A 10,634-nucleotide genomic window follows, 5' to 3' on the forward strand; every position below is an offset into this window, starting at 1 on the left:
ACCCCAGGTGCAAAATGACCATTTTGCCGCTAGAAACCCAAAAATTACCGTTTTACCCCTGGACCACTAAAATTGACCCGAAGCTTATTAAACTTCTTAAAATATCCCAAAACATATTTAAAATATTCTTAGACGTGAAATCGAGCTCAATATCAAACTTAACCGATTTGATTTAAAACTTGGACCGGGGTCTCGGTTGTAACCCGAATCAACTCGAAACTTAACCGAAATTTTCTCAACTTTTTTCCACACTTTATAAACATTTAAAAGACCCCAACAACACTAAAAATGAGCTCTTAAACACTCGCACCCTCCTGGAACATCAGCTGGAAAAATCCAGCAAGCCATCCACCGAGAGCTAGTACACCCACTTGTGCTTTTCACCCACCTAGACCGAACCACCCATGACCAGCCATGACTCGACCTCCCTAAGGCCACTCTAGGACCCTACTGGACCCCATGAACTCGCGGCCCCGGCCCCATGCAACTTACACATTGAACCCTCACCCTAGGAATCAAATTCACCCCAACCACAACTCCCTTGTACCAAGCTCACTTGTGCTGCTGTAGGGGCCCGACCAGTGGTGTTAGGGTCCTCCCAGGCCATGGTTCGGACCTACCAGAGACAGGTCCAAGGCCTGGAACCAACCCCTCACCGCCTACTATCCTTCCCATACTCGATCTTCCCGACTTCGTACAAGAACACCACAATCCGAGGCTTCCTCACACTCTTGGCCACCTGCGACTCTAGCACCTGCCCCACTAGAATCCTTGACGTAGAAAACCCCTTAATCCATCGATCTAGCAGCCCCCTTACACAAGATGCAAGAAACGTGAGTGGATGATAATAAAAATGAGGAAACTTGCCACCAAACCGTGCGATCTACATGCATTATGTTAGATAAAAAAAGCTTCATACAGATTAACACATAACATCATATATATAACGTGTAAGATGCAGAGAGGATGGTACGTGGCATGGCTGATGATTTTGTTGGATCAGAGTTTTCTACACGCCCAAATGCAGCGAAAGTTTAAAATTTTTATTTTATTTTGACAATCAAAATATGTTTTGATTTGGGCGCTCGTATGATTTTATCATAAACATTCATAGGGCGTTAGAGTTTATACCTTTGGTGAACGATTCACACGGCTCCAACTATTCCGAGATTAGCGGAGATAGCTCTTGGTGAATTCCCTACGAACTTTCTTCAGATCTGCTTTCTTTGATCCTCCTATCAAGTCCACGACTAGATCGCTTGTTCCTCTTCCAAATTGCACTAGAAAATTTGGAAGAAGTTTCTACGTTGAGATCAAAATTTGAGATATGACTCAAATTTCTTTTCCTTGAAAAATGACCAAAAATATTTTGGAGGAATTTTTGTGAAACTCACGTGAATCACCATTGGAAGAATGGAGGCTAGGTCATTTTTTTTAGGGTAATGCTATGTGTACATAATGGGTTACATAGAGGCTTACATGTAATTATTAATTAATTATTAAATTACAATTAAATCCCTCATCCTAAATTGATAGACTACACATTCCATTCATTATTTCTTCTCCTATCAATAATATTAAATTGTTTTTTTTAATGCAAGTCCTGAGATTTATCATACAATTTTTTTAAAAAAAATATATTTTGATAAATATTATATTTTTCAATATTTAATAAATCATATAAAAATTTAATAGTAATGATTTTTAAAATTAAAAAAATTAATGATTGTAACTACGATAATAAATTATTATGATCTCTTAATGAAAACATACAACGTACTAATAGAGTTTCCATGAAATGAACATAAAAACCATAACACATTAAATTGCGTTGAAGAAATATGAAATTTCATATTCATTTCAAATCCAGAGTCTTCTAACTTGTAAAAAATAATCTAAATTCAAGTACATCTAATTGCATGTCCAATTAACTTGCTTCATAATGTATTACACCCATAGATCCGATCACTTCATCATCATTCGAACTCCATCTTGACGAGCATGGTGTTGTCGATGCTTGATCACCTCCGTAGTTGGATACTAAATGTACTCCGTAATCGATATTCCAAGGATGGTGATGAACACCCTATAATTATTATGCAAATATAAGAAACAAACATATGTGTGTGTGAGTGATTAGCAACATGAAACATGAAAAACATAATATCGTACCATTAATTGTTGTGAGAAAGAGAGCGGAGTCATCACAGCATTTTGATCAGGTGGTTGTATAAACACATTACTGGATTGAATTTTTTTTTGGTTGAGAATTTTTTTCTTTGCTTGATATCATTGATACCTACAAAAACAACATATGTATGAATAGAATGCAAGCTATTGATGCGACTTAATTAAAGAAGTATTATGAATATATCGTACCTTCGATTTCTTAGAAGACTTCTCCAATGGACCTTTCTTTCGAAGCTTCTTAGGGGCTCCTTTTGTTTTAGTGTACTTTGGGTCAAGAACTTTGCAAGTAGAAACTTGGGTTGCATCATCAACATGATCTACTTGCATACTCAGTTGTGATATCAAATTACGACCACAACCTGATCCCAACTTTGATATAGCAAGATCACTTGCTTTAGTTTCAATCCACTTGAGAAGCTTTTGAGTTTCATCATCATTATCTGCAGCCAACTCTGCAACATCTGTAAATGCTTTGCACAACTTCTCATAATTTAATTGACCAGGAGTAGTTATCCATCCATTATAATTGATCTTCACTCTCATATACAATCTATTCACATCTTTTCTCCAACGTCGAAGTATATATTGCTCAGAAACTGCCGACAATTTGTTACGGATTAAAAGTGCAATAGCATGCCTACAAATTATTCCCCTGAACTCAAATAAATGACAACTACAAGAAAATGTGCATTTATCTCTCTCAAAAATAATTTCAAACTTTTTTTCCTTAACTCTCTCATGTACTGTAAAATCTTCTGTAACAACATATCTCGTACTGAAAGACCCCTCATCACTAGATTCAATGTCACAATACATCTTTCCTGTCAATTCTTGTTGAATTTGTTTAAATTTTACAATTGTAAAAGCATTTTGAAATTGCCTCTCCAAATCAAATCGAGTAACACAAGGGACCATCTGGGAGAAGGATTTAAAATCGGCTTGAAACTCTTTCTCAATTTTACTCCTCAGAGCTTGCTCATATTGCTCCACAAACTGTTTTAAAGATGTTTTTGAATGGACATACCCGTCAAAAAAATCATTCATACCCTCACTCCGTTGGGTTGTTGACATTCCGGCCCAAAATGATGTTTTGAGAAAACATGGAACCCAACGACTTCTCTCTCTAAAAAGCCCGATCAGCCAATCATTATTTTTCAATTCATACATATCAAGCATAGAAAACCAACCATGTTCGAACTCATCTGCACTTTGTGATTCATATACCAATTTATGTACAGACGAGACTATGGAAGCCTTTTGACAATGATATCCAAATTTTTCAGGTAATTTCTTAAGTATATGCCATAAACACCACCTATGTTTTGATTTAGGAAATACAACTTCTATGGCATTCTGAATTGCCCTGTCTTGATCAGTGATTATCCCTTGAGGTGCTTCAAATTCCATGCACTCTAGCCATATCCTAAACAACCAGACAAATGTCTCTGTATCTTCATTAGAAAGTAGACCACACCCAAGTAGTGTCGAGTGTCCATGATGATTTACACCGACGAAAGGAGCAAATGGCATGTCGTACTTGTTAGTTAAGTATGTTGTATCAAAAGTTACTACATCTCCAAATTCCTTATAAGCTTGTCTACATCTATTATCTGCCCAAAATACATTTTTTAATCGACCCTCATCATCCAAATCAAAGCTAAAGAAAAAACCAGGAGAAAATGACTGCATTTTGGAGAAATAAGCTTGAATAGCAGCTGCATCTCCTTCTCCAAGTCTTAATTTTCTGACCTTATCAATATAATTTCGACAATCTTGTTCAATGAAAGTCATCTTCTCATATCCACCTGCTTCAACGACAACTGAGTTATAACTTTTATGGAGAGGAATACCTGCTATATCATTCATCTCTAGTTGTCGTTTCACGTGAACATCCAATTGACGATAGCATCGAAGTACTCTGGATTTGGATGGACTAGTTTGGTGATTGTGCTCGAGATGAACACCGGTAATGCTCCATACTCCTGCAGTATCTGAACAAGCTGACAACCTAGCTTTACAACCAGTTTGACTTGTTGGTTGGGGCTTCAGTGTAGTGCTTGTATTACTACTTTTACGACCTTCTCGGCTACATGTGAATGCAACGTACGTAACAACCCCTTCGTTATTTTTCTGTGAAGTTCTTTTTCTAACTGGAAAACCAACATGATATGCATACTTCTTGTAAAATTCAAAAACTTCATTCTCACTTTTAAATTTCATTCCAACCTTGGGCTCAGTCTCACTTTTTTCTGCAAACAAAGGTGCAACATTCACCAAAACACCATCTTCTGAATTTAAAGCACCTACACAAAACATGCATCAATCTATAATTCTTTAATAAATGGTATTCTTTAATAAATGATGGTTGCAGATGGTTAAACAAACTCATTTTTTTTATTTATGTTATTATTTCCAATTTAAATATGTAAAAATGTAGCATAAATGAGATGTGAGATATTCAATTACCTGGGTCAGACATTAGAGAGCTTCGTCGGATATGGGTCCTGTAAATGCAAGGAGAAGGAGCCAAATATAATGAGAAGATATTATAATGAGATGTATGATAATTATCTTGTTTTTCGATATATTTTATTAATTTTTTAGAATATACACACACATATATATCAACATCATCACTCTAATTGATGTTATATATTTTAAAATTTGAAATTAACAATTTGTATAATACGTCACATATATGATATAACCTGTGGATGTCAGAAAGTAAACAAACAGAGCAAACAAAGCTAGAACTTTTGAATTATTTGGGCTGGCTGATATTATTAGTTAGAATTGTGATTATTATTATAATTTATTTTAGACGAAGAAGAATAGGGATTAGAAACAACATGCAAAACAAACGAAACAATCTACAATCTCTTTTACGAATCTACATCCAAAACAAACGAAATAACAAATTGGAAGAAAAAAAACTAACCTTAATTTACAGTAATAAAGATGTAAAACAGAGAGAATAGATGGTCGTCTCGATAAGCAATAGAATATTTCTATGATCTCGATTTTTTCTTCGTCTTTACCTGCATATGGATTTGGAAGCGAGGGTTGGGAGAGGAGAAGAAAGATACGGTCAATCGATTTGGAGTGAGGGCTGAGATAGGAGAAGAAATAATTAATAGAATAGGTAGTCTATCAATTTAGGGTGAGGGTTTTATTTGTAATTTAATAATTAATTAATGATTACATGTAAGCCTCTATGTAACCCATTATGTACACATAGCATTTTCCTTTTTTTTATTTCCTTAAAAACAATAGCTTGACCTAAATTCCACAATTAACATTAATGGGCTTGATTAATTAATTAAGCTAGTCCAACTAGTTTAATTAATTAATCAAAGTCCATTAATAACTTTAATTATTTAATATGTTGGATTTGTACTCATTACAAGCTCATTAAACATACTCCCACTATATTTGACTTAATATTTAATAAACTCAACTTTTGAGCTTAATAAATTAAATCAATTATAAATTCAACATTTGAATTTAATATTTAAATTATAAATTCAACTCCTTGAATTTATCACCTCCAAAATTTAATATTTAATAAACCCAACTTTTGAGTTTAATAAATTAAATTATCAAATTTATAAATTCAACTCCTTGAATTTATTCTCTCCAAACTTCATAAATTCAATTTCTTGAATTTACTATATCATAAATTCAACTCCTTGAATTTATTTTCTCAAAATCTAATTATCATAAATTCAACTCCTTGAATTTACTATATCATAATATAAATTCAACTCCTTGAATTTATTCTGTCAACGGGAACAAATGATCCAGTACTTGTGTGACTCTCAATGGTTCAGGGATACAGCTAGCCGTGGGTTCACAACTCTTTGTGATTCAGAATAATATTTATTCTTATTCGGTCTTACCCTAGTTAGCCTCATTCTTTTCATCAACACCTTGATTAAGAATGTCAGAACTCATTTCTGATTGCACCCATCGGATCATGGTAAGAGCGTCTAGTAGCATCGCCCCATGATCCCCTAGGTATCACTGATAGTGCTTGCAAGAACCAGTCGATTATGATTAACGTACAGTACGGTCCCTTCATCTCATATATCCCGATCAAATCTGCAACCATTGGTTCATCAAGGGATTGCATAATAATTCGATAACTATGTGACAACTATAATAGTGGCATCGCGTGTACTATTGGAGAACTCCTTCTGCAACATACATCTCATACTCTGGCTAGAGATTCCATGCAATATTATTTCATTAGATCACATAGGATATCCACACCCGCAGGTGAGCGGTGAATCCCCGACTACAATGCACTGGCTCCTATATGTGTCGCAACTGTACCCAACCTCGCCACCTGATGACTCTCCTGGAGCCGGTAAACGAGTCAAAGCACAGCCCTAGCATATAGAGCCTCAGTGTCGTCCCGGGTCGTAAGGACTAATGGTGTACAATCATAACCACGGACTTATCCTCTCGATGAATGATAACCACTTGGAAAGTCCGAGGGAGGGTTGTTCGGTATAATCATCATATGACTATCCATCTGCATGTTTGGACATCTCCATGCCCTTACCAAGAAACACAGTACACAACATCACAGATGCTAGTCTCGAGCTCAAGCGACCTTTCTCCCTGTTTTAGGCGGCTGAATCGACTAGGAACGAATTTAGAATATGCAGTATTTACAAACGAGTTTCAACATCGAATTACGATTCATTTGTATTCAAGCATAATCAAGAACTTTATCTATGTTGTTTGCATGGGTATACAGATAAAGTATAACAAGACCATAAAAAGTTAAATTATATCAAAATAAAGATTGTTTATTACACTTGAGTCAATAAATTCCCTAGCCAACCGTTGGCTTGCACGACATCTACTCTAACAGATTTTTGTTCAAAAATGCTCGAAGGAATGCACACCCGAGACGTGGAGTAGAGCTTGAGTTTGAAGAAAAAGAAGAAAACTGAATCTCCTTGTTGTTGCACTCACGAGGAGGTTTGTGAGTGGAGGGGGTGGGTGGCTGAGTGGGGAGTGATTAGGTTTAGTGGAATGCTTAGGGAATAATTAGGTGTTAAATATATATTAGCTAATGAGCTCTAATTTTAAATAAAAAAGAATTAAAAGAGTTTTAAGCCCAATAAGCTTAAAAGTAGGCCTATTAAGTCCAAACATAACCCCGAAAAATATTTCGTGTTGGAAAATTTTTGAAAATATTAGCCGAAGTCCTCAAAAAATCCCCTGATTCGATAAAATTTACGTACCGGATAAAAATAAAATCATGGGGGTAAAAATACCCAATAAAGCTCATTTTTTGAAAAACACACGTAAAAACACCTTAAATTAATTAATAAAAATTAATCATGTAATAAAATAATTTTCCTGGTAATTCTCCTGTCTCGTTCCTCGTTCGAGCGCGAAATACATCTAGAAACCTTAATGTATGAACTTTTAAAATTTCGTGAAGTAAATTTTACAATGCAATAATTATGCATAAAATGCACAAAAATAATTAAGCACATAATTTTAAATAAAAATCCTAGATTGCATGCATTCATATTACGTTAATTAAATTCTTTGACCTTACACACCCACTATCAAACTTTTTCAGCTAAGTTTGGACTATATTTTCCACTCTTGCATTGCATTGCCAGATTGATTCTGTTTTGAATTGGTGACAATGGCTTGGTGGGTTCTATGAGGACCATTTTCCTTTGGCTTTAGTGTCAATATGAGGTAAGTGATTCATTGGAAGTGATGGTTTAAAAAAAATTTACACCAGGTAAAACATTGTTTAAAGGAATAGCTGGAATAAGAGTTGGTTTGATAGATTCGTTGAAATGTTTTATCAGTGTAGTTATCTTGGTTCTCTTTTTCTTCATAGGAGCTGGGAAGAAGAATAAGTTGAGTGGGAGTTTCTCATGATTGGAATCAGTCCATTATGATTCAGATAATTCAACCATCAATTTGTGCTTAACTGATTCCTTCTTTGGAAATATTCTCTTCTTCTTTGCTTCGTCAGTTTCCTTCTTTACTTTCAACATATCATCTTTTGGAATGATATTCTTTAACAATGGAATTTTATTGAGCATTTTATGAGAGTGCAGAGAAGAGGATGGTCCAATCTGAGCTCTACATTGTTCCAAAATTTTACAGATCGGGACAACGAAATCTTGGTGCAGCTTATCTGGATGAGATATCATAGTCACCAAAATGTTGTAGAGGACAACATACCAGTTGATCTTGATGTCGACAGTAATGGCAGTCATCATTTCTAGACGTTCCACAATGAAATCGTAAAAAAAGTACTTTGGCTGTCAGCAGTTTGGTCAGAATGTCATTCGGCAACCGACATTCAATATTCATGTTCTTCTTCTTCCCCAAGGATTTGAGAGGAGCATTGGACATGGATAATTTAACCTTCATTTCTTCAATGGTTTTAGAGGGCAACTTGTTGAATTCGGTAATCCCTTATGTAGGCAGACCTAAGGCGTCAATGAACATCTACTGAGTAATGGAAATGGTTTGATCACAAATTGTACATAGCACTGCTTCATTGTCAATCTTGGCATACGCGAAAAATTGTGACAGTCCTTCTTCAAAGATATAGCTTGCACAGCCAAGGAATCTCTTGAGTCCAAAGGCTTCCAAAGTCTTGAACATAGCTACAATGCCATCATTTAACAACAGATGAACTACATCGAAAACAACTTGAAGAGAACTGCTTGTGAAGGAAGACATTTTTGTAGTTTGAAAAAAAGAAACTTGAAAGCGAATAATCTTGTAAGTTTAGAAACTCTAGAGAAGATGATTAGAACACAGTAAAAAATTTGAGTCGTATATATTTTATGAAAAAATATATGGTCGCATAAGAAACAAATATGCAAGTCCACATGTCAGTATATCTTTGGATAATTTAAAATTTTTGAAAAATAAGATGAATCGTCGTACCCCTTACATTTAAAGTAGTAAATAAATGTGTCTCATAAAATTTAATATAATAATAAATCAGATAACTAACCATTATTATCATATTGTTTTTGGATAAATGTCAACAGATGAGAGGTATATGATAAGATCAAAATGATCACAAACTCGAGTTGCAAGTCAACTTGAGCTTTTGACTTCGATTGTTGTCTTGTCAGCTTAATATGAAACTTTCCCTTAATAACATGCATTATTAATTTAAATAAACAAATCATATAGTATTTCTAAATTAAGAAAAATTAGTCCCGGTTATTAGTTTGGTGAATTTTTCTGCAACTTGCTGATCTGTTGAGACATGTTCTAAACTGATATATTTTTTCATGACATAATTTCTTGTGAATTTATGTCTAATATCAATATGCTTGGTTCTTGAGTGCAACACTGGATTTTGATTTTTCCTGTCTATTTACAACCTACATAGTATGCATCAAAAGAACCAATTAAATTGAAATTGGAATATTTTGGATACCAAAGTTCAACATTTTGACTACTCTTAAAATATTTCTGAATATATTTGGCAGCAATATAACACGATTGTTTAGGATTTTTCTAAAACCTACCACATATGCAGACAACAAATATGATGTTTGGTCTACTAGCAATTAACTACAACAACTAACCAATTAAAACTCTGAAGAATGATACATCAAGTGATGGTCCAATCACATCCTTGTCCAACTTGATTGAGAAACTCATGGGTGTTGATGCTGTTGAGAAATTCTCCATTCCTAATTTCTAGAGATGTTCTTTGGTGTACTTTTAATAAAAATTCATTAGTCGAGATGTCTAACTTGCAATCCGAGGAAGAATGTCAGCTCACCCATCGTACTCATTTCAAACTGGTTGATTTCCATTCCAGATATGATAAGGTGTATTTTCATGTCCTTTATTGATCATAGATATGTTTTGAGTATAACATGCGATTTTTACAACTTCAGCTCAGAAGCACCGTGAAATTCCAGAGTCACCTAACATGGTCCAAGCTACTTTCTTAAGTGTTATGTTCCGTCTCTCAGCGACAACGTTATGTTTAGGTGATCTGGCAGCTGAAAGCTCATGTTTGATTCCATTGTCTTCTAGATAAATTTCAAGCAACCTGTTAAAAACTCAGTTCCTCGATCACTTCTGATCATGTCAACCACCAAGGTCTTCAAATTCTGTAAATGCTTTGGGATCTTTATACGTTGGGAACTGGTCTGGTCTTTGGAACTCAAAATGAAAAACCCAAGTAAATCTTGAGAGATCATCAACTATCACCAAGGTGTACTTCATTCTCCTAAACTCATCACCGGTAAAGGACCAAATAAATCCAAGTGAATTAGTTTAAAACATCGAGCTGAAGCATCTGAATTGATTTTCCATCTGACAAGCTGAACAGATCTTGTCATTTGAGAAGACAATCTCGGGCAGAACGACTACTAAGATGTCCTTACTAAGGTTAGAATAGTTTTGAAATTCAAATG

At 34.8% G+C, this 10,634-nt stretch overlaps 1 protein-coding gene and 1 long non-coding RNA gene across 2 annotated transcripts; both read right to left on the minus strand.

The window, feature by feature from the left end:
• Window positions 1-2,334: 2,334 nt before the first annotated feature.
• On the minus strand, window positions 2,335-4,056 carry LOC142550674 (protein FAR1-RELATED SEQUENCE 5-like). The gene has a single exon (XM_075659748.1). The coding sequence runs from the start codon at window positions 4,054-4,056 to the stop codon at window positions 2,335-2,337; it is 1,722 nt and encodes a 573-aa protein (XP_075515863.1).
• A 66-nt stretch (window positions 4,057-4,122) lies between these two features.
• LOC142550863 (uncharacterized) lies at window positions 4,123-5,217 on the minus strand. Its single transcript, XR_012821435.1, has 3 exons — window positions 5,129-5,217; window positions 4,657-4,694; window positions 4,123-4,493 (listed from the first exon to the last, which is right to left on the minus strand). It is a non-coding gene; the product is annotated as an uncharacterized LOC142550863 (long non-coding RNA).
• Between the last annotated feature and the right edge of the window lie 5,417 nt (window positions 5,218-10,634).

Source organism: Primulina tabacum, chromosome 7 (assembly GCF_025594145.1).
Source record: "Primulina tabacum isolate GXHZ01 chromosome 7, ASM2559414v2, whole genome shotgun sequence".
NCBI lineage: Eukaryota > Viridiplantae > Streptophyta > Magnoliopsida > Lamiales > Gesneriaceae > Primulina > Primulina tabacum.